The sequence below is a fragment of the Ambystoma mexicanum genome, chromosome 5p (genome assembly GCF_040938575.1).
Source record: "Ambystoma mexicanum isolate Mex_15411 chromosome 5p, UKY_AmexF1_1, whole genome shotgun sequence".
Classification (NCBI taxonomy): domain Eukaryota; kingdom Metazoa; phylum Chordata; class Amphibia; order Caudata; family Ambystomatidae; genus Ambystoma; species Ambystoma mexicanum.
Window position 1 is genome coordinate 786,257,734 of NC_090930.1, and position 25,720 is coordinate 786,283,453.

The 25,720-nt window shown below is 45.8% G+C and overlaps 1 protein-coding gene across 2 annotated transcripts in view; it reads left to right on the forward strand.

Moving 5' to 3' along the window:
- MLH1 (mutL homolog 1) overlaps positions 1–25,720 on the forward strand; it is a 949,066-nt gene that overhangs the window by 715,031 nt on the left and 208,315 nt on the right. For both annotated transcript variants that reach the window (XM_069613203.1, XM_069613202.1), the window contains exon 14: positions 4,755–4,863. In XM_069613203.1, the coding sequence (XP_069469304.1) occupies positions 4,755–4,863 (109 nt within the window). The remainder of the gene's footprint in view (positions 1–4,754; positions 4,864–25,720) is intronic.

Below are 25,720 nucleotides of genomic sequence, written 5' to 3' on the forward strand. Positions count from 1 at the left end.
CCAGGGGACTAGTGGGTGAGGCACCTTCTGGTTTCTCAGAGGTATCACTGGCAGATACATCCACGTCAATCCTGATTCTAGCAAAAGAACTTGAGATGTTTGGGAAAGTTTGGGGGTTTTAAATGAACAAAACCTAATTGGAGATTTTCAAACAGAATGTAGGGGATAAGAAAGTACAGAATTGTAAAAAACGTAAACCGGTTTAGATGAGCAGAAAAAAACACATGATATCTGAGAGTAAATTTAACATCACCAATTAATAATATGCACAAAGAAAAGTATCCTGGATTACTTGGAGAAATTTAGAAAGGATTTAAAGAAATAGACTGGGCTGTGCACCTCTTAGCTAGGACTCGTACAGACTATAAAAATGAACGTTCTGCCCAGGATGCTCTACCTCAGCCATGGAAAAATAACTTGGAGTGTCAGGAAATGATATTACAATTTATCTGGGGAGGAAAGAGGGCTGAATTAGTAAATACCTTCTCTTTGCCCCAAAAATTATAGGCATGTTGGGATTCCCCCAACGTCAATAATTACTACCTAGCGGCCCCCAGAATGGATGCAAACTCAATCTGAAAAGAAATGGGTGTTCATTAAACAAGCTATGCCAGGGACACATATCTGGACCGAACCATGGCTCACTAAAGGGCATCAAGCCCCAAATCTCTATGTAAATGGGATAACAAAAGCAACGCTCAGTACCTGGGAGAAGCTGAATAGAGAGGAGCAAGGCACCACTTAACCCATCACCTTTCACACCAGTAGAGAGCAGCACAGACTTCACTCCTTGATTACCAATAGACACATTCAGTAAATAGTACACAGAGGAATGTACGAAATCAGGAGATATATTTTAATAGTGGAACTTTTAATACTTGTGTAGAATGTAAATTGGATTTTTGGGTCAGAGAGAGCAACAGCTATCCATACTGGCAACTAAAACATTGGCTACTACACTCCTCCGTGAAACCCAGAGTCACCAGACCTTTAACCCAGCTAGAAAACAATTATACAAGACTCTGTATCCACCAAAGGTCTAATATCCAATCTTTATAAGGTCTTTACTTGACAGAAAAAAAAAACTTTATTGGAAATAAAAAGAAAACTGGGAGAAGCAGCTCAATCGCCAAATAAATGAGGTTAACTGGAAGAATTTTTCAGGAGAGCCTGGAAATCCTCGCCAGAACCAGACATTGTTGATACCCAGCAAAAGCTTTTGTACATATGGTACCAAATACCCGATGACCACTCCCGCTTCAAACAAGGTGCAGACTCCTAATGCTGAAGAGTATACAACCTAGGAGGAACAAAGACAACACATTTCTGGGCATGTCCCAAATGACTGCATTTCTGGTTGCAAGTATGATGCAAGATTAAATACATTCTGTGCAGAAGAGAGGTTGCGGGGGACCCTGCATACGTTCTGGTAGGCCATGGAAAGACAGGCAGAAAGAAGCGATTTTAGACTGCGATCTCTACTACTAGCTGCAGCTAAACAAGCGGTTACAGCGAGATGAAAAACAGCAGAACCTCCATCGACGACACTATGGCTAACAAAAGTGTGGAAGATCTTAGCCCTAGAAAGGATAATGGCCAATGTGCATTATATAAAGAAAATAATCAATCAGTCTATGGCCACCTTTTTTGAAATGTGACTAACGAAATTGGATTTTGTAGGGGAGGCATGGTATTGCAAGTCTGATACTGACACATAAGGTACAATTTGTAAATCCTTTATTAAAGTTTCTGGGTTTGGGAAAACTCCTACTTTGCCCTACAACTATGATGGTAGTAGTCTTGGCCATCAAATAATAAAACATTCATTGTTGTGTCTGTCAAATCAAAATGGCCTATGCTAACAAAACCTAATGCCTGCCCTATCTCTTGTGCAAAAAGTGTATAAAGGAGATGTATATGTAAAGGAAAATCAGTGTTCAAATATAAAGAACAGATGTGGCTGAATCGGCGCTCTTCCCCACGTTGGACAGCAACGGAGTAAGGCGGCCCCCATAGGCAGGATGACACTTTGGCTTGGGTTTCCAACACACAAGACCAGTTCCTCACTGTTCTCTATCCTCTTGTGTCCCTGACTAAACCCACTTACCACTCAAATCGCATGCTACCTTGCACTACAAACACACATCCTCTCACGCAGGTAACCTCATGCCTATCACTAAGAAGCTCACTTCTTTAGTCCTATCATGCAGTCCAGCCCAAACCAGAGGTTAACCCAGTCTTACTGCACTGTAACATATCTGATCTTGGACTCTCCCCTCTGGATCAACACATACGCAAGTGTCGCTGCTAAACTCATAGAATCAGAGCAGCACCCAGCATTCAGATACCTCCGGCCTACTCTCATTAGCACACTTTTCTTACAGGGTCACAAGTCCACAAACAGCGAGGTCACCAAAAATGGCATGAGGCGCAATATAAGATCATCCTACATTACGTAATCCTGTATTAAAGGGATGACAGTGACCATGTATTATGAGAAATAAAGCACCCCCATCATTCATTAAAAAATGATATTTCAAATCACCTCTCTCGTCTGTTACTTTATATAGGCAATGACTCTTGTTTATAGCCACAAAGCTCTCTGTGACTTGCAATATCATAACATTTTGTGGGTATATTTTATTGCATATACAGTAAATGCTTTAACTATCGTCATTCAAATCCCAACGATGTGGAATAAGCAAATATATCTAATAGCTAAATGTCAGTTATCCCTGTGTATAGAGCCTGTTTAACAGTAAAAAAAAAGCTATATAACGCAGCTCCCATGACTTTTTTCTCAGTTTACTGGCATTCAACAATCCAGACGTTCGATTTTCCTGCATGGAAACTTTGCTATCTGCCATTTTCTTAACCAGAACATTTTTATTATTATTACTGGAAATAGGAAATGGCAGATAAAATAATGTGTTGGTTGAATAACTCCCAGATTATAAAGTGTTTACTTTATTTCATCTGAAGAGTGCAATGATCTTGTGTACTGGCTTTAGTTCTCCTGACCACTGTGGAATTATTTATGAGTCCATCAGGTCTTGTATCCCCGTTGCGGGTGAGTAATTAGTTTAGCTTTCAGGACCTTACATACAATTTCACCTGATTTTATAAATAGAACAGTGAATTAATCCTTTAAGAGGAGCACATTCTCTTCAGAGTTCCTGGCTGATCGAGAGGAAGCATCTTACCCAATGTTCTGTTTGATTAAGTAAATCAATTACTACTGTTAAATCATGTTCATGGGTACACGTCTGTACAATAGCCCCAGCATATTGCTTGTGCTTTCATATGGGAAATCCTAAAGGCACCATGTGCACACTCCTCCCTACTTTCACAAGATCAGGATTACGCTTTTCATTTCCCACCTACACACCAGTAAAAATGCCATTACCTCATGTCTTTACGTATTCAAAGACACCTATAGAATATTGTTGGTATGGCTACAGGTGTCTACAGAAGTCGTCATCTTCAAAATGAGCACCTAACACGTCTCAAGAAGTGGCATATCTGTTTTCACAGATGTCTGGATGGCATTCTCCTTTTTGAAAGGTTTGTCAGAGGTGTCATGCTGACATTTGTTTATGGGGCATATAATGCTCCGAACTGCTGTCTGCTGCTGAAGTTTGTTTCATGATTTTGTAAGAAGCTGTGTCTGCTGCCAGAAGTACCTGGGGTATGCAACATACATTGGGTCTTTTTTCTTCTCGTATAAAAGTGATTTGGATTCTCGTTATACCTTCTTCCTACCACTTCTGCCCCCTTCTCCTGGTGGGGGTTGTAGAGTTTTACAATGAAGATACATTCCTGGGTTTTACTATAGTAATACATTGAGAGGGAAAACAGAGTGGTGTGCTGAGAAACTTAAAGTGCTTTTTTCTTTATGGTGGAGATGTTCTTGTGACTTTGTGTATTTTCTAATCTCTCACAATAAGATTTGAATACATAAAAAAGAATGATAGTGTCCATCTGTTCAATGGCATGCATCAGTTTTGGCCTTCGTCCTTATTCGCAGAGCAATTGCTGCAAGATCTGACAATAAAATGGACAGTAGTTCTGCCAAATGATCCTCCAACAATGTGTAGGACACATACAAATTTATGCAGCCGTGTACTTCAAATTGTTTTCATACAAGTATATATCGGAGACTTCAAAATGACTTTACCATCATGTTTTCATAATTATTGGATTCTCCCTTATCCTGGTGCATAGGATTCCTTTAACTCTAGATGTTTTTTCTTTACCCTGTTGCCAAAATTGTATTGAAATGTATGCCTTCAAGGTAGGCTTTTGCATCCTAAGCACCATCAACCCTTGAAATCCTTGTGATCTTCACCAGGATCCGTGGCCAATTACATACTTTCTGAAAGCTTAAAAATGCCACTGTTGGAAAGGTCTGCGCCCCAAAGTCTGCCTCTTTCCAAATTCCAGACCACTGACTTGTCGGGTTAGGGCATGAGGCCCACTGTGGAGGGTCGTTTGTAACTCTGTGGAACAGGTCAAAATTGTTCATCACATAAGCTTGCTGTATATGAACACAATATTTCTGGTCTTCAAGTCTGTTCTGGTGGTGGTTCCCTCCAAAATAATTATTATCCACACATGTAAATGTAATGTTATGCAGTGGGCAGTGAAAATGCATTTGTGAGTTAGCCTGTTGGGTTAGTAATTTTCAAATTGATGTTCCCGTCTGTGGAATAAAATAATAGGTCTAAGTCTGTATTTTTTAATTCACTTTGCAGGTCTTCAGGAGATGCTGATCAACCACTCGTTTGTTGGATGTGTGAGTCCACGGTGGGCCCTGGCACAATACCAGACTAAACTCTACCTTTTGAATACCACAAAACTCAGGTGAAAGTAACAGAATGTCGAACGTCACTTGTAGCTATTGCAACACCACTGTGAAATAGATTGTGATGCGCCATTATTTGGGCAAACTGGTCCATGTAGCTTGCAATTCATGAAATATATGAACAGTACTTCGAGTACTCAGCACGCTATCCGGACATCTAGCAATCTTCTAGTCTACATTAGGAGCCCCAAAGGACAATTGGTATTGACTTCAATCAAAACATTTTGTTCATAAAAGGTGATGGGTGATATATGCCATAACCTAAATGTCAAGGGCTTTTTTGGTTATGTCTGGGGGTAAACGTTGGCCACATTTCATAGATACTAATACCACTAGTTTTACCCTTTAAGGTCGAGAATTTTACATTTGCATGCGTTATACGAAAGTTCAGCATGTTGTTGGACTTATTATAGTCTTCTGTGCAGCGTGATTGCTACAGGTTTGAATCTGAGGAAGCAATATTTCCATCCTTGAGTCTAGAGTGTTGAAGTGTTTGATGAGTGAGTAGCGGAACCCACTGTAGACATCCAAGATGTTCATCTTGAAACATGATGGCTATGATAATGGAGTAGCCGGTGTAGTTGTACCCACTGAAGGCGCTCACAAGATGTTCATTTTGAATTTGAGTGCACTCTGGTTTCAGTGCACTGTAAAGAGAATGTGCATGTCGTTAGTGGCTCCTTTGTGCATGAGCATAGTCCAACTTCCCAGAATAGATAGCACCCTCTTCAAACTATTTGCTTTTATCTACACCCCAGAATCCATGCAGAAATTGAGCATTGAAACTTTCGATTCTGATGGTAGTGTTGCTTAACAGATAGTTTTCCCAGCCAAAGACAGCCGTCTTTCAAAGGTATGAAACAATCGGGCAAGTTTCACACATGTTCAAACTCATTAGTTTGTGTGACAGGGCCAGCGTTGTGACTCTGTCAAGGTGAGGGGGCTGACCCCCAACACCCGTTCATGGTGCCTGGGTGAGAGCAGGCCCCCTCTCAGCCCCCCTTACTCGAATCAGTGGTGGTGTCCAGGGCGCAGAACCCCACTGCAATGAGAGCAGAACACTTGCTGCAGCCAAGAGAAGTGGGCAGCTGGAGCCCTGTGCTGCAAGATGGCATGTTGGGTAGTGCTTCACATACGGAGTGCGGCAGGTATCACAACACCAGAGGATGCTGGGGAAAGAAGAGCACATCTCCAGCTGACCTTGTCAGCTGGAGCCTGCGCAAGCAAGAAAAAAGCCTCCACTAGCCCACCAGGGAGTTTCTACTAAATTATAATAAACTGCCTCCATGAAGGAGGTGGTGGACGTCCGAGAAACTAGAAGAGGTGAAAGTGCAGAGGCTACTGAAGAAAGGGGGTCTGTGGAGGGTTTTGTGTGTGATAGTGGAGTAAAGAAAGTAGGAGTAGAGGGTGATAGTGGACACTAGTGAGTAGAAACTTAAATAGATTGACAGTAGTAGTAATAGGAAGTAAAGGGATGTTGGTAAGAACGGTAGTAGCGGAAAAGTAGTTGGAGCAACAGGGTGGGAGAATAGGAGTAGCTAGAGTTAAGAGTAGAGAGAGCGCCTATAACCAGAATAATATCAAGAGGAAAGGAACAACCGAGGTAGCAGGTGGTAGCAGCAGTAAGAAGTGAAAGTGTTGAGAGGTGAGATCAAACAGTGGAGGTGGAAAGGCAAGGTGAAAGATCGGATGGGCAGTAGTACGGTGGAAAGAGAACATATTTTTGAGACCAGTGCAGAAAAGGGTCCGGAGAGAACGAGCGTGAGAGACAGAAGAATGACACTGGGTGAAAGAAGGCATCCACTTAGCCCTGAGAGCTACCCAAGAACCCATGGCCCAAGCTATTTGTAAAATTTAAATAAAAAGTGTTGGACTTACTGCAAAAGTCAGCATGGTTATTTGTGGTGGGCCTCCCTGTCACAATTAACATGCTCTGAAAACAAGCAATGCCTAATATCAGACAATTTTCAACACAATGGCAAGCAACACAAATTGGGGAAGAAATCCACTACTATAGGCGATAGTAAATAACTATTTCCAGTGATGAACCTCTGTAGCCAGATATCAAGGAGAGTCACTGCAGGATAAAGCAGCTATCTCGTCCGTGGCGTAGTTGTCAAGTGAAAGGCTGACCGCAGGATTGAGCCTACTCTATTTTATTGTTTCATAATTCAAGATGGTTAGCTAATGCTCAGGCTTTCCCTGTCTCCATATCAAGATTCAGTCCCTCAGTTTGTGTTTCACAAGGCCTTCATTTTCGAATCTCGTTGATTTCAGTGTTTTTAACACCTAGTAACTTGTAGGTTTTCTTTGGGTTTTTCAACCTATCCTGTTCTAGCACTTTTAGTATTTTCAGACTACTCCAGTTCTAGGTGCTGTTGGGCTTCTCTGTGCTCGTCAGGGCTTTTACCACTTTCTTATTTTGTGGCCTTTTCCAAGGTTCTCTGTACTTTTCTTTTTCTAGTTGATTTCAGGGTTCGCAATGCATGCCAGATTGTAGGTGCTGTGAGGGTTATTTATTTTATTTATTTGCATTTGTAAAGCGCACAACTGTCCTCGGGCATCGCAGCGCTGTTAAGAAGGCTTACTTAGTTACATAACTGCTTGTGAGAAGTCTTTGTTACAGAAGTGCTTAGCAAAGACATACAGTTGGCCTGACCCCCTTTTGAGGTGTGGCAGTAGCATACAATGCAGTATAGTTTATATAGGTGGCACAGACATGATGCACCATCTTGAAGGGTGGCATAAGCATACAATGCAGAAAAGTTAATATGGGTGGTACAGGCATGATGCGCAACCCCATCTTGGGTTCTCGATGCCTACCAGATACTATGCAGTTGCATGGTTCCACATGCCTCTCGGGTTGTATGCCGAGGTTCAACAGACGGTACGACGTCCTTTCATCGTGGGATGTGTGGGAAAAAACATTGAATTTTTAAGGGGGTTAGACAAATATATATTTGGGGTGTGGGTGTTTGAGAATAGCAAAAAAATTAAAGGGGATAGGGAGTAACCCCTCTTACCCCCACCCCCCATTATGTAAAAAAAAAAAAGTTTTTTTTCATTAAAAAATCTGAGGTAAAAACCCTGAGGAAAAAACATCCCTCGATGAAATGACATGGAACCCCACAGACATCCTTGCAATATGGCAGCCAGGTACTAGAGGACCGGGGATATCTGAAACCTGGACACAATCTATTTGAAGAACAAGTTACTTACCAACTGGTAACTTTCTTTCGACTGGATGTTCCTCCAATGCATTCCACATCGCCCTCGCAGCCTGCCCCTCAGGAGAATTTCGTATGCGATTGCAGCTTCCGTTTCCGCAAGGCTAAGTGCAGTCCAGCAGGCATCAGACTTGTGCCACACGTTCTGGGGGAAAAAATGTAAACTGAGGCTACGGAGGCTTTCGAGGGACATGGACCCGACGCCATCGAAGCAGGACGCACTCTGCCGAAAAAGTTTCGGAAGTGCACAGCTGTGGACATTACATGTCAAAGATGTGGAATGCGTTACCAGTTGGTAAGTAACTTGTTCTTCTGCCTGCCTGTGAGCTCCGTCCAGGCTTTGGATGTCGATACCACTCTGATCCTGCATGGTGTGGGTCCACCTTTTGACCCTGTTATCACTGCAGCACTCATTACCCAAGAGGACAATGAAGGCTTGAAATGCGCACCTTTTTCCGGCTCAGATTATCTGTTCAAATTTGGTCAGTGCTTTAAAGAAGGTGAGCTCGGTGAATTCCTTGGTGAATTCCTGATGAAAAAAACTCTTCTTGGACATCTAACCTTCTAGTCCCCTGAATCTGACGTTATGTAAGTCTTTGCTTATTTCTCAGCACAGATTAGTGTGCCTTTTTAAAAGATAATTGCTGTTGAATACCTGGGTATCACTGAACCCTCAATTTCAAAGGTGCAGAATGACCTGCCAGACATCCTAAGCAGGGACCTCAAAGGGAGAGCCTCCTCCCCTATAAACCGGCAATTTTGGACTGTTCTGTGGTTTAGTTGAAGTGAACTGCAGGGGCTATGGCTGTAACCTTTCCCACAGAAGCTGGACGTCCATGGCCAGAATATCTTTGCCTCGAGTAATCTGACACTGATGATTGCTAATGCCGCTTGCACCCTTGTGGAATACTCTACAACACTTTTTAGAGTGTTGTGAATGAAACAGCTGACAACCTGCCCCTGAGATGAGGGCTGTAATTACAGAGCTGATATATGATAACAGGCTGCCAAACTAATTCTGCAGGCAGGTCTGGGTACCCCAGAGACTTTGTAGCTCACTCGACGGGCTATGCTACTGTGATCGGGAGACATTCCTGAATATTCACCTCAGGGTTTGTGCATGATGTAGATGCCAATCTCTAAGACATGCCCTTTGATCGAGACCACCTTTGTATGATATGATATATGATATGATATGGGTTTTATAACGCGCCCATAAACAAGTGTTACAAGGTGCGACGAGGCAAAGGAGGACAGACAAGGATCCTACTAGGTCCAGGTGTCATTCAGATCGCGCAAGTGCGTGGGAAGGGGGCAGGGACAGTGCAGTACATGGGAATAGATAATAACAATAAGTAACGTGGAAAGTGCAGGGTAAGTGCAGACATCAGGTGTCAAGGGCTGGTAGGGGGACTGTAGGGATACAGAAACAGTCCCCAATTGCGGGGGCTGCCTGGCAGGCAGTGCAGGTGTGTGACGGTGGCAGGGGAGGGACCTGGGCCCGAGATCAGAGGGTGTCCAGGTAGCCAGTGAGTTCCGGTTTCAGCCAGGTCGTCAGCAGAGCAGTGGAGGAGAAAAAGCAGAAGCAAAGAGAAAGGTTTTGAAGTGCTTCCAGAACTGGAGATGGTTCTCCTCAAGTTTAAGGGAGGCAGGGAGGCTGTTCCAGAGGGAGGCACCAGCAGAGGAAAGAGATCTACCACCAAGTTGTTGCTTGGAGAAGTGACTAACCCTGGGGGAGTTGGAGGCGGAGGAGCGAAGAGCTCGAAAAGGAAGGTATTTAGGGAGAGAGAGTTGACCAAATTCTGGCAAATCCCTCAGAAATGCAAGGCTTCAAATGCAACTTTTGATTCCCTTAGTCCGGCAGTTCAACAGCCGTCCACGTCATTCGCTAGGTAATGTTCTTTACATTCCTTCACCTCCTTTGCCCTTGTTGGCAAGGAACAGACACCCAAAGGCACGCCGCACCAGAGGCATGGGTAGAAGAAGAGGTTCACCTAGAAGTAATGTTTCTGCCTCTGCAGTGCCCTCCTGCTCTCCTTCTCTGTTGGGGGAGCCTTTCCCTATTCGGCATGGAGTGGATGAACACCACCTTAGACTCCTGGGACTATCAGGTTGTTTCTCAGTGCTACTTTCCATCTTCCTCCACTGCCACAGCTAAGCCCCTGTCCAAACTGTACCCTATTCCAGATGCCTTCCAAATAGAGGACGTTTCACAGCTAATATACAGACCTCACGGCCCCATTGGCTCCTTTGAAGAAGATTTTATGATTATACTATCAGCCACCACGAAACCCACATCTCAAATTATACTGCTAGGGGATTTCAACCTAGGCTTCCAAGACCCTAACGACCAACCTGCCAAAGCATTGGCTGACTCCTTAACTGAATTAGGCCTGTTGCAAAGAGTCAATCAACCCACCCATGAGAAAGGGAGAATATTAGATTGGGTTGCTGACATCAACTGTGAAACTTAATCACCTCTATTGAACCACAAACTTGGACTGACCATTCTCTCATATCCTTTACAATTATAGCCATGCGCGTAAACAAACCCAAAATGATGTCTCTGCCCCTACTTACCAGGAATAAACAGAATATTACCACTTACAAGCTCCGGCCCCTTTTGCTCCCTGCCCTGAACGCTGCATCAAAGTCTCTAGACCCTACGGAACTAGTAGACCTTTACAACTCCAAAATCACCCAAGCCTTAGACTCGATTGCACCACTCAAACTTAGGAAAAGTAAACCAAAAGCTCACCTCAATACATGGTTTACCCCCCATTTAAAAGCCTTGAGGACACCAGGGGCGTGGCCGGGAGCCGACCGTACGGCTTGGCTCCATAAGTGCTCCTGGTCAGCCCGGTCGTCGGAGCTAATCCCTGTGGACCGAAGCCGCCACCGAGCCTACATCTGGCACGGCTGAACCATGCATATCCACTGCTTCTGGTGAGCAGGGTCAGTAGCGGCACAGAGCATCCCTGCGGCCGGGAGGGCTCTGCGCTCTCCCAACAAACCAGCAGGAAGAAAGCCAAAATGGCGGGTGGGCGCCCGTATTGATTGCGGCTGCGGAGGGGGAGGGGCAAACCACAATCAGCACCAGCCAGCCGCGGGCTGCCTTGAGGGCTGGGACTCGCCCCTACCGAGCGGCACCACTTCGTGGGTCCCGTGCATGGCCCTAGAGGCGAGCCCGACAGGCTGCTGCGGCCGGGTGTCCCCCTGGCCGCGGATCCAGGGGACCAGCGGGCGGGAGCTCGCCAACATCGTCCAGCGCCACCAGAGGGGAATCCGTGAGGCAGCAACCTCCCTGCGTGATCAAGGCCGGGCATGTGCGCGGCGCCCCGGCCCATAGGCTTTGGAGCAGCGCACCGGGGGGCTGGGGCTCCACTTCGGCCCCTCCTATCACCATCCAGCTGGATTTGGTGGCAGCGCCCGAGCACACACCGCACCCCACGACTTCAAGCATACAGGCCGGGACCCGCCAGGAGAGCTCCCAACATCATTGGCGTCCTCCGCCTGCGACTCGGGGGTTGCCGGGCTCCGCTCCGGCCCCTCCTACCTTCATCCAGCCAGGTTCGGCGGCGGCGCCCGAGTGCACGTCACACGCTGCACCAGGGGACATCAGGTGCAAGGGCTGAGCCCGGGACCCATCAAGAGGGCTCCCAACATCCGCGGTGTCCCCCTCCAACGGCCCGGGGGACGCTGGGCCCCACTCTGGCCCCTCCTACTATCATCCAGCCAGGTTCGGCTGCGGCACCCGAGTGCACGCCACGAACCGCGCCAGGGGACACTGAACATGAAGACTGAGCCCAGGACCCATCAAGAGGGCTTCCAACATCCGCTGCGTCTCCCACCTGCAGCCCAGGGGACAGCGGCTATTGACCCGGCAGGTGGCCCTCATAAAGGTTAGTCCACAACAGAGGGAACACCAGCGCATAGGGCAGCCCACATCCGTGAGAGCGCCAGACAGCTGCTGCATGCCCCGGGCCCTCAGTTAACAACTACGCACCCTGCCCTATCTTGGAGAGCCCTGTTGCGTGCACTAGCACAAGCAAGCGTACCCGCGGACGTGCCAACAGATCAACCCGCAAGTAAACCAAAGCACCACTCGCAACTAAAGCGGCCCCCACTCAGAACTCTTTCCACACACCGCCCTGCAGCATTGACTCAGAACCACCAGGAGCGAGGCCGGAAATCTCCCCGGCCCTGCAACCCAAGCATCAAGCGCGGCATTCCGGGGCCCCCCCCCCCCGGCGGAGCCGGCTGGCTTCATACCTGGCCAGCCATAGGGATTTGCAACCCAGGAACATCCCAACAGCGCAGCGGAGAACAACAGGACACCGGGAGTCACCCTAAAACGCAATACACACAACCCCGGCGCATGCAGCAATCCCCACGTCAGATCAGTCGGTATAGCATCACAGAGGCCAACTCCCCCCTCCCCCCCTCACCCCCCCCAACGCAGGGCACAACCACCGGAGCTCTGACTTCTGCCTTGCAGGAGCCCTCCGAAGCTGTAAGCAGACGGAGTAGCCGTAGCATTTTCTCCCACACCCCCAGCCCGGCGGAGCCATGTCAAAAAGTGGCAAAGCAGCAAAACAAGCGGACATCACGACAATGATGACTAGCACATGCCAGAATAAAGCAGGAAAGTCCGACCCCGCAGCATGCATTATACCTGGGGGTGCCCACACAATGGAGCAATCGCAGTCGGACCATTCCGCCACTAAAACAGACCTAAAAGATCTTCTACTAGCCCTTACCAAAGAGATCCAAAAGGGCACAGAAGAAGTCACCAGAAAGACCGCCTCTCTGGACAGAAGAGTGGAGGAGGTGAAATAACACACTGAGGAAATGGAGAACGCCTGGTGAGATAACACATTCGAGCTGCAGTGTGGCTTAAACAGAATAGCGGCCTTGGAAGCCAGGTGTGACGCACTCGAAATAAAACAGGAGGATAGCGAAAATCGATCCCGTCGCAACAAAATCCGCATTTGCGGAATCCCTACCACAATCACCAACGCAGAGCTCGAGGGCTTCACCAAAGACCTTTTCAGGTTCATAATAACATTACCAGACAGTGCCCCTCTAGAAATCGACAGAGTCCACCGCACATCACCGCATCATCCTCCCCTCCGGATGTTCTCGCCCGAATCCACTTTTTCAGGGTCAAGGAGGAGATAATGAGGGAGGCCAGGTCCTCGAAGCAAATCACCTTCAGAGGCGCCAACATTGCGCTGTTTCAAGACCTTGCAAGCGTAACCCTCCAGAAACGGAGAGCCCTCCACAACCTAACAGAATGGCTGCAAGAAAGAAAAATACAATACCGCGGGGGTCACCCAACAGCTCTATGCTTCGAATGGGATGGAACGCGCAGGCAGATCCGCAACTCTAAGGAGGCGGAACGGTTTCTGGGAAAAGGATCCACCGTCGAGGACTCGGAACCTGCTACACGCTCCCAATCACAACCCGGCTCGCGAACACTCAACCGCTGGTCACGAGCAGGCGGGCGCCGCATGCCCCGGGGCCCCCGGAAGCAGCATAATCCAAACTGATCGGCAAATCTCAACCTCTCGCCCGAAGCCAATATGACAGGTTAGTGCCATATCCCCTCGGAGCGCTCCAGAGACATGCAAGCACCATCATCGCTCTGGATCCACCCCTTCTCACCCTTGTGGGAGGGGGAGGGGGCCTAGCACCCACAGGGATACCAGTATGCACGCAACTAGGTACACAACCTCACGCCAATATCATCTACACTGCCCCTGAGCCCTCAATACCACGACCCTGCAGATATTCTCTACCCCTGCGGGACGCAACTTCTGACGACGGGGTTGGCTAGCAACCCCACGGATGAGCTTTATGGTCTCATTTCTACAGTTTTTGGGGGAGGGGCGGGGGACCAGGGAATTGTTCATATCCCCAGGGGCCTCAGTTAACATTTAAGGTTTTACTCATGGACATCTGTAGTGGCAGCACATCACACACACACAGGAACCCCTCAAAGGCTCCCCTGTTGCTATACAGCACCACCGCACAGAACCAACCGCGCCCCCATAATCAATAGGTCCGGATAACGCCAGAGATGTCCGCATTTTGACCTGGAACGTCCAGGGTCTTAACTCTCCAAGGAAGTGCAAATCGGTGGAGAATAGGTTGGTGGCACTAAATGGGGATGTAGTAATTCTCTAGGAAACCCACCTTTTGCCAGTCGATGAGCACCAAATCAAATTTAAGCGCTTCATACAGGGCTTCTTTGCTTCCAGTGGTGAGAAAAAGAGGGGGCTGGCGATCCTGTTAAGCGACAAGTTCCCCCTGTCCAACCCCACGATTAAAAAAGACCCGGCGGGCAGATATCTCCTTATACGTGGATACATTGCCGAGCAACCAATCACAATCGCGGGGAACTACACCCCTAACGTAAATCAGAACAAATTCATATTAGAGCTACTGCCACCGCTACTAACTTGCCACGGGGTACCTCCTAATCGGAGGGGACTTTAACTCAGTCCCGGACCCCGCAAGTGATAAATCATTGCCCCCATCCAACCTAGATATTACCCGAGGACTGGCCCTAGTTGGATTGCTAAGAGAGTCGGGCACAGTAGACATATGGAGGGTAGCCAACCCAGAGACCCACGACTACACATACTACTCAAACGCACATGGAGGGCACTCCCGAATTGATCTCTTATTAGCCACTAGTACCCTATTCCCATGCTTTAGCAACATTGAAATTCACACGCGCTTGGTATCTGACCATGCACCAGTGTCGGCGGACCTCTCAATCTTGGGGGGGCCCTGACCCACCTCCCAGATTTTGGAAGCTCAATGATACCCTTCTACTGGACCAGGTGATTAGGGGAGAGGCGAAAGACACCTTGATCAATTACTTCAAGGAAAATCAGAACCCTGAAGTCAGAATTGGGCTATTATGGGAGGCTATGAAGCCTGTAATAAGAGGGGTGTTTATCAGTTGCAGCTGCTGAGCAGGTCAGAGTCTCCAAGATCCGCACACAAGCTTTGGAATCCAAAGTCTCCACTCTAGAAAAAGAACTAAAGACCGAATACTCTAGAAGGGTGGACAGGGAGCTAAAAAAAGTTAGAAGAGCACTAGAGATGCACTGGGCCGACCGCACTGCGAAGGCCTTGGCTTATACAAAACAATTTTATTATCTTGAAAGCAATAAGGCAAACCGATTACTAGCATACAAATTACGAAAGACACACAGCAGAAACAACATCATAAGCCTCAAAGGGTTGGATGGGAAAAGCAAATTCACCACCCCAGACATAATAGATACCTTGGTAAACCACCATATGTCGTTCATGCAAGGGCCGCCCTCATCTCCAGAGGAAAGAGCCCAGCAGCAATGCTACCTAGCGTCATTTCACGCCCCGGCTGTCACGACCCCCTCGACTCCCTAGAAGCCCCGATCTCCGCAGAGGAAATCCTAGATGCCATAAAATCACTCAAGAACACTGCCCCAGGCCCGGATGGCCTGACGTCCAAGTTTAATAAATCATTCGGACTCATCCTAATTCCGCAACTGACACTGCTTTTCCTATCCACCAAAAAGGTAACAAACTCCATGGCTGAATCAACCACCCTCCTACTCCAGAAACCAGGGAAGGACCCTGAACAGGCCGCCTCATATAGGCCAATAGCATTGATGAATACCAAGGGGAAAATCTACTCAAAGGTGCTAGCAGCCAGGTTAGGCAGGATTCTCCCCGAGTTAATACACAAAGATCAAACTGGCTTTATCCTGGGCAGGGGAACACGCGATAATGTTAGGTGCACACTAAATATTATCGAATCCACGAACAGAATTAAGACCCCGCTGTTGATAATATCCCTCGACGCACATAAAGATTTTGGTCTTGTAAACTGGGACTACATTCGGAGCACCCTAGCTAGCATGGGCCTGGGCCACAATTTCATAACTTGGACAATGGCAAACTACGCGTCCCCGTCAACACAACTCCGAGTCATTGGTAGGAAATCAGTGCCCATCCCTATATCCAGAGGGACCAGTCAGGGGTGCCCACTGTCACCCCTGGTGTTCGCTCTGTCTATGGAACCGTTCGCCGAGAGGATTCGCCTTAACTCGAACATCAGGGGGGGTCTCTGTGGGCGGGATTGAACACAAAGTGGCACTCTACACATATGATGTCCTCTTGTCCTCTTGACTATCACTGATCTGGATAGTTCACTGCAACCCCTGCTTGAAGAACTAGAGTCATTTGGCGCAATTTCCGGGTTCAGAGTGAACTATGACAAGTCTTCAGCTCTACCGATTAACCTACCAAAGCGACAGAGAGACACTCTGTGCCCCAACCTTCCGATCCCATGGGCCAACACCACACTGGAATACCTGGGTGTCCAAATCCCCAATACTAGCGCACTGGTCTACAAACATAATTTCCCGCAGCTATTTAAAATGCTCCGAGCAGATTTGAAACGATGGAACAAACAGGAGATCTCCTAGCTGGGCCGAGCGGCGGCAATGAAAATGAACTTGCTCCCTAGAGTACTGTACCACTGCCACGCATTCCAACCCATATCCCAGGAAGAGGACCTCATCTCCCTGCAGCAGGAAATCATGAAATTCATCTGGGGGGGGGTGGGTGGGGAAGACCTTGCATTGCAAGGAAAATTATGACCCGGAGCCATCGGCTAGGAGGACTGGGCGTCCCGGACATCCCCAGATACCGGCGAGTGGCCCAGCTCGCACACGCCTTTACCTGGACACGTATCGTAGATCGCCCATGTTGGCTGCAACTGGAAGAAGCATGGTGCAAGTCACCCCTGCCCGACTTGCCGCATATCCAGTCCTGGAGATCCGCTCCCACTCTGAACCCGCTACCAGCAACATGCAAAACAGTGGACAGCTGGAGAACTGCGGCCAGGAAGTGGGGAATCAAAAGCTCATTGGGCCCACTGACTCCAATCTGGGGCAACCCGGGTTTCTCCCCTGGCCTTTGCAACCGCAGCTTCGCTAAGTGGAAGGAGGGCGGCCTTCACAGAATTTCAGACTTTCTAAAAGAGGGTCAACTGCTCTCATTTGAGGACTGCAAGGCGAGGTTTAACATCACTGAGGAGGAACGGTTCCGCTACATGCAGATCCGCCACTGGATCTCTCAACGCACCGTTAAAGAGCGCGGCTCCAGGGACCTAACACCTCTAGAGTCATCCCCCCCAAGGGGCAAGATATCCGCCCTCTACAAACTCTTGGAAAAGACTAGCCCAGAGTCAAAAGAGAGATACATGTTGAATTGGGCGAGGGACCTAGGGCGTCCCCTGGAGCAAGAGGCATGGAACAAAATATGGGCAAGACTTCACAGAAGCACCCAATGTGTTACCAACAGGGAAGGAGGATATAAGGTGTGCTTCAGGTACTATATCACACCAGCCCAACTGTACAAGGCGGGCATAAACCCACACCGAACTGCTGGAGAGGTTGTCCGCGAGGGGGATCGCTATTCCATCTCCTGTGGGAATGTCCTAAGGCGGCGCACTATTGGAAAGGGGTACTGACGCAGGTCCAAGCAATCACAGGTCTCAGTATCCCGTGGGACCCCTGAATTATTTTGCTGGGAGACACGGGGGATGGGGACTTGCCGCTGTCAGGGAATGCAGCCCGCTTGTTTACACACCTGTTAACAGCTGCCAAGATAGCCCTCGCCCGCCTCTGGAAGAACCCTAAGGGTCCCTCTATCCCACGATGCTGGGCCAGGTGTTGGGACATTGCCATAGCGGAAAGGATCACTGCACTCCGCATGGGCAACCTCAGTCCCTTCCGAAACACTTGGGCCCCATTCATGGACTATGCAGAACGCTATCCAGCCCTCATGCAAAAGCCTCCTACCGCCCGTTGGCTAGATTGAATCACAAGTTGAGGCACCCTCCCCTACACACAGCTCTTCTCCTCCACCCCTGGTTCCACGGCCAAGCAACACTGTGAATGAAATATATGTTAATTTTATGATTTTATTAACACTACAATGAACTGTGCCATTTTAAGCTTATGCCAATACCAATGTCTGCTGTTTAATTGTTATTTCTTTGGTTAATAATAAATAAAATATGTATCTTGAAAAAAAAAAAGCCTTGAGGACAGAGAAAAGAAAAGCGGAAACCACCTGGAAAAATCTCCCCACAAAAGACAACAAAGACAAAGTAAATGAAATATCCGCTAAATACAAAGTGGAAATCCTCAGAACTAAACACGAAACTTACAATGAGAGGATCCGAAAAGCCAGTTCTAGTACAAACGAACTTTTCATGATCTTGAGGGAATTGGAATCACCTACCCTACCTGATGACTTTTGCCCCAAAGATAAAACTTGGTGCACTAGCATCCAAAATGCCCTATCCAATAAATGTTATAATATTATTATGCCCTTAGCGGTAAACAATTTAACAATCTCCAGCTCAGTAGTTTTCTAGGAAGTAGAGCACTATCCTGGACATTCAGCAGTGACCGGGAAGGCAAAGGAACAGACAAATGCAAGAATTCCCCTACAAGCCCAATCACTCTCTACCGGGATAATGGTAACCAGGAAAAGAGAGGTCTGCGCACCCAGGGAAACCCTCTATGGGAGGAAAACCCTGGAATGCGGCGAGAGCAGTCTGATGTCTGGTCGTCAAGAACGGAACCCCTGCGGAGCTTGTTGTTTCAGATGTTCGGTTTCTGCAGGGAAGTTGTTCTGTGAATGAGAAAGGACAGGTAAGAGAGGCGGCGAGAATAGCGAACTGAAGGGAGTCCCACGTGAGCCGTCACCCACCTCAGATCTGCCTTGGAATCTCTAATGCTGTTCAAATCTACTAGCCGCGTTCTGTGAATCGGAAGACTGCAAAAAGGGAGGAATGATCCTAAACAGGAGAGAGAAAAAGGGTAAGTCGAAAATATCTGCTGTTCGAAGGGCATGAAGCGAAAAGACGGTACTACAGTTAGGGAGTAAGGGCAAGACTGGGAATATGTACCCCGGTGTGAATTTCAGTTGCAGATCACTTGAACGAGTTCCAGGCAGTATTCCGAAGGAAAACAGGACGAAGCCTCGGAGAGCGGGACCAAAGATTTCCCACGATCTGGATTAACAAAGAGGAAGCATACAAGAGGTAAGAGGTTAGGATTTAGAAAAGTCAGATGGTAAGATCCCTAGGTGGCGGTCACTTACGAACCGTCTAGACTTGGAGTAGCGACGCACTGAAGCAATGCACTGGCCCCCCTATATTCGGTCACATGATCGGCAGGCAATGTAGGGGGAATACGTGCAACAACTAGACCGGTGCTCATAGAATGACAAGTAAGAACACCCGCCATCTTAGAAGGACTCAAAATCGCGGCAAGGGAAGTTCGGCCACGATGCCAAAAAGACCAACGTTTATAGCAAGATGTAACAATAAAATAACCACTCTTCAAAACAAAATAGCCGAAAAAAGCTCAACCTCTCCAAAGCTGAAACCCATCAGAAACCACAAAAACTCCCTACCAACCTGCCCCAGGAATTCCTCTAGAGGTCGAAAAGATCATATTATCTCTTAAACCATCAAAATGCCAAGGCGACACGTGCCCCGCTCAAATAATTAAGGATGCCGCCAGAGACTTATCCCCATTCATCACAAAACTAATAAATGCCTCCTTCTGCACTGGCATGGTACCCACAAACCTTAAAGATGCCTGGGCTCTGCCACTGTTAAAGAAATCTACATTGGACTCATCTATCCCAACAAATTGCAGGCCCATTACCACAGTCCCATTTCTGCTTAAAATATTAGATAAAGCGGCATATATCCAAATCCAGCGATACCTAGAGACAAATAGCCTCCTAGGCTTAAGACAATCTGGCTTCAGACCACTTCATGGCACAGAAACTGCCTAGATAGATTTGAAATAGCAAATCGACCAAATAAAAGATAATAGGCAATGCGCCTTACTCCTACTCCTACTCCTAGACTTGTCAGCCGCCTTTGACTTGGTGGACCACAAAATCCTTTGCGAACACCTGTCATTGGCAGCCAACATCTCCCAAGAAGCCTCAGTCTGGATCCAATCCTTCCTCAGCAATAGGTCAAGGAGAGTCTTCTGTCCTTCTGCTGCAGCTGACCAGACTCCCATCACATGCAGAGTTCCACAAGGTTCATGCGTCTCCGCGACCATGTACAACATATTTACTAAGTCACTCTTCGACAACCTAGATCATCTGGGTGTCATCTACCCCAACTATGCAGATGACACTCAGATACTCCTACCACTCTCTGGCAACTATGACACCGAACTCGCCCTACTCAATAAAATCTTCTTAATCATTCAGGCATGGATGGCAGTCCATAGCCTTTGCCTGAATGACGAAAAAACGGAAATCCCTATCTTAGGAACCCAGACTAACCTCAACATGCTAAACAAGAAATACTCTACATTTAACATAGATGGTATTGCCATTATGGTTGCCAAGGAAATCAAAGCACTTGGATTCTACCTGGACTCTACACTTAATATGCGCAAACAAGTCAATGTGACATCCTCTGCAACAGCGTACACTTGCAAGCTGATTCACGCATGCAAACTGTACCTTTCCACCAACAGTTGTATCATACTTGCGAGAGCCTTGATCAACTCTCAACTTAACTACTGCAATGTCCTCTGTGCAGGCCCGAGCAAACTCATCACAAGTAAGCTCCAAACATTACAAAATAACACTCTGAGAACTGCACTTAGCATCCCAAGGAGAGAACACATCTTCGAGACCTGAAGAAAATACAACTGGCTCTCCATTAAAGATAGGATTAATTTCAAAATCATTTCCATTACACATATATGCCTCAACAATGCTGCTCCACAGTACCTAAGAGAAAAGATCATAAAAAAAAACATCTTCATGTCCCATTATGGTGGCCAACTCCCACTGCATCATAGTACCCACATTCAACCTGAAGAAGGCAGGCGTCAACAGCTTCCCTGTGCAGGCTGTCAGACTCTGGAATGCCCTGCCCATCCATCTGCGAACTGATCATATCTTCCAAAGCTTCAGAGCAAAGACTAAACAATGGTTAACTATGCATGATATCTAACCGCCCCATCTCCTTCATCCACCCTTCATGGTCACCATACCGTCCCATTGTTCCACTTACTAGTTATTCTCCTTGCACAGATATGCTTCTCTCTTTCATGTCCAAAATGTTAACATCCGCCTATATATATGTTATGCTACTATTACTGTCTTAGTTATTGCAGCAGTGCCTCTGGTGATGCTTATATCCTGTATGTTTCTTACTGTTACTGTGCTCGCTATAGCATTTCCACCTGACTCTTATTCCTGTACATATGTGTAACATTTAAGCTATGTATGATGCGCCCAGATACCCCTTGGTACGGTGCGCTATATAAATAAATAAAACAAACACAGTTCTAGCAGAGGTTGTGATTGAACTTGTGCCCACTTCGGCGGGGGAGGAAGGGATGAAACTTGTGCCAAAGGAAGATGGGAGTCTGACGCATCCTCAATATGCGACTACTGAACATGTACCAGCGCAAGAACAGCATCAAGGTGGTCACCCTTGCCCACATGCAACAGTCACTGGACCTTCGGGACAACTACTTTTATGTGCCCATTAATCTAGAGCACATAGAATAACACCCACTACCAGTTTACAGTCCTGCCCTTTGATTTGATTCTCTTTCTTCTTTCCTTGGCTCAAGAGGAGCTTCCAAATGACACTGTTAAATGGATATCGGCCACTATTTGAAGAGGACTCATGGAGAGGGATTTTACTTTACTACTCCCATTATTATTCAGTTTTTGATGTGTTTAACTAATTCCTTTCCACCACTGAAGTTTGATGTTCTTGCATGGGATATGAGCCGTGTTTTGTCATTTATAATGGCGGCTCTGTTTCAGGCATTTCATTTATTCACTGTGCTCATTCTTGAAGTGGTTTTCCTGGTTGCCATCACTTCAACATGGTTTTGAATGGGCTCCAGGCTCATTCTGTCAACAGTTCTCACATCCTCTTCTCATGTAATAGGTACATTTTAGGGTGAGGCGGTCTTCTTCCCTCTGCCTCACCCTTCTAAGACAGTAGAGAAGTTTAATTGTCTGGACACAACGGCGCTCTCAGTTCTATGTTTCTCAGATGAAATCTCATAAAGGATGACCATCTGTTAGTCGGCTTTTCTGGTGCTCCGGTGAACATATGGATTGCTCTCTGTATTTCTGAATGCTGTGATCTGACCAACAAGAAAGTGTCTGTGGATCCTATGGCTCATTTGACAAGAGCCATGACAGGTACATGTTCCTTACAGAGGTGTGTCCCTTTTGTGGACCTCTGTCAAGCAGCATTTTTTTTTTTTTTCCACCTGTTCGCCATGCATGGTTTCTTTTTTTTTTTTTTAGCACTCTAGCATTTCCTGGTGTAGGTTTTGGACTCTTTTCCCTGGTCTAGGTTCTGTACTGCTTTTGGAGTCTTTCTAAGATGACAAATTTGCAGATGTAAGGAATCCATTGGTAAAACACATTCTTAACCTTTGTTAATATTCTTTCTGTTGGATTAGTCCATCATTCCGCCCACAAATTCCTCATCACCCTCCTACCTACCCCTCATTACAAAATTATTGTAACCTGTGACAGTTCTGTGCCCCCCCCCCCGGTGCTGGGAAAACTGGGTGCAACTGACCTCATGGGGAGTTGCCAATTTGATATATTCCACCAATCAGCCCTACAGGTAACTGGTGTTTCGGCCACTTTTACTCCCTAAAATAGGCAAATACTCCCAAAAAATTTAAATGGAGAGTAAAAATACTTTCAACAAAATATTTTCTTTTTATTTATTTTATTTGTATATGGTTTAAAAAAACCTTTACAAAATTGTACAAAAAAGAGAGAATACTAAACAATTTCACATCAAATATTTAGATATCATTTCAATAAAACATTTGGTCTAAAAAACAAGCTACAAGATTGCCAAATCTATGATAGACAATAATTATCCTGCAAATATTAAAATTCATTGTAGAACACATCAGCCTATTTATAACAAATTAATAAAACAAAGGAGTTTTCCATTTTTCTGACAATCACATATACAAAGGACTAAAAAAGGCCACACTCTATCTTAAGGAATCTTACAACCGCTAATTGCAACAGGATTTTTTTTATCAAATAGCATGCATTTGCACATTTGATACATTGGGGACAAAGCAAGAGAAGTAATGCAGACTCCTCATGCGCAAGGCCGGACATTCAAGCATCAAGTGTCTCAGTGTTTCTTTTACTTCAGGATCCTTGCAATGTCTACACAATATTGTGGGTGCCAAAGGTTCTGCTCTTACAGCAATTATTTCTCCGGTAAGCAGAACATTAAATCTGAATCTCATATACAGATTTCTCCACCCTCTGTTTGGAAAAGCGTTTAGATATGGTTCCATGGAGCCCATATATTTATAGTAGGACACCATATGTGAGTACAGCCTATATTGAGACAATTTCTGAGTTGTATTCACCCAATCATTATTTTGCAGAAGCTGTTTCACTTTTTTAGGATTAGATATGAGTATTCATAGATAATCCAACACAGCTCAACAAAGTCTTACAAATTTCCATTCATTTGATCAGAAATGCCGATTTAGGCATACCTTGTTTAAGCATATCGGTCTATTCATTATACAGATTATTTTCGGTTTGGCTAATAAGATTACGAAATAGCAGTAGACATTTCCATTCTACAATGCTCTTAACTGATTGTAAACCAAATTCGTAGCGGATCGCTACTAGTGGAATGCATTTCGGGAGGCAAGAAATGGTTTCTCTAAGAGTATTCGCCTATAGTTTATTCACATCCAGCTTGCCCATAATGAATGGAATTTCATTGCCATATAGAATGTTAGGAATAGTTTTTTGTTTATAGAATCTTAGATATTGAATGTAAGAACATCCTCCAAATTTACGGTCCACTATATGCATTTGATTAATGCATACTTTGACTTTCGTCAAAAAGTGATTTAGTACTGGAGCGCCATCTAAATTAGCGCTCACGAAGAAGCCTAGATATATCATCGACTTTTTGATTCCCAATTTGATCTTATTCAAAAAACAGCTTTTTTGTGGAGGCATTCTCTTTTCGCTAAAGCACATAATATGCGATTTTTATGGATTTACAGCTAAACCATTACATGTCGTATAAGTTGCGAAGGCTGTTAACAGATGCTGAAGCCCCATAGGAGTCCTGTCAGACGGTAAAAAGTCAACCGCGTAGGCGCACCAACACATTTTTCTGCCTTCCATCTTCGGTTGAATGAAGGAAACATTCAGTAACGATGGACCTATGTTGGATGCAAACAGGTTATACAAAGTCGGAGGAAAAATACAGCCTTGTCTGAGTCCATTGGACATCTTTATTGACAAAAGACCTTCATTATGTAATTGAATTTGTTTCATCGAGCCTTCATGCAAGTGAATCAAAATATCCAAAAGATCTTGTGGAAGGCCCAATAGATGCAATTTCTTCAAAAGTGTAACTCGGTTCACCAAATCAAAAGCTAGGGATAGATCCATGCTTGCCAAATAAACCAGAGTTGCCCCTTTTTTCTATCCAATTTCTTGTAATAGGGAGATCAAAAGACCCCCAGCCAGCCATGGTGCCAATACCTTTTCTAAAACCAAATTGAGAAGGTGAAAAGATCTGATTTTTAGATACCCACTGTTCAATTTGTGGGAGAAGAAGACTTGCGTAGATTTTCTAGTCTGTATCTAAAAGAGCTATTGGCCGGTAATTTGACGGCAAGGATCTATCTGCCTTCTTATAAATTGGAATAATGTAACTCCTGTTCCATGAACATGGAATGGTCTTTGTTCGGTTTATATCTTGAAAAAGAAGAAAAAATCCTTTGACCACTTGTCCGGATTGCCCTTAAAAAGAGCATTCGATAGGCCGTTAGGCCCCGCATCTCTAGAGGTACTGGGCTGGACAATCCTCTCTCTGATCTTATCAATCGAAAAGTTACATTTCCACTGAGTGGCTGCCCGAGCATAAGATAATTGCTCTGTCAGCTCTCTGCTTGCATACAAATTCTTATAGTATCCCATCCATATCTGTTCATCAATAGGATTTAGATTCCGTTCTACATCGGATTTAGAGGTTCTATTTATGAGTTGCCAAAATTGTCTTACTGAGTTATCTTTCAGCAAGCACAACATTTCCTCATTATCTGCTTCAAGCATCCTGCATGTATAACTTCTAATCCAATTTTTATAGGTTTGTTTAAAATATTTGTCCCCCTCTCTCCTGGAAATTTCAGAAATTTTTAACAGTTTAAGTTGCCTTAGTGAGCTTCGTAGAAGTCTTACTGGCTCGCACAATAAAGTCATATTTATGAATATGTCTTTTATTAACCTGTTTTTTTCCTATTGTCTTTACTGAGCTTTCTATGAAGGTTTTTACATATGGGCCAAAATGATCGTGAGTGAACCTATTTTTATTTTCTTCATAGGTAGAATCTGCATGATCTTTACAGAATAAATTATTGCAAGATTGTACCGGATGCCAAATAATCCTGTTATTGCCTAAGTTCAAAACCAAATCACTGGACATCTGCTCAGACACCACCTTTGCTCTGGGGATGAGCAAGTT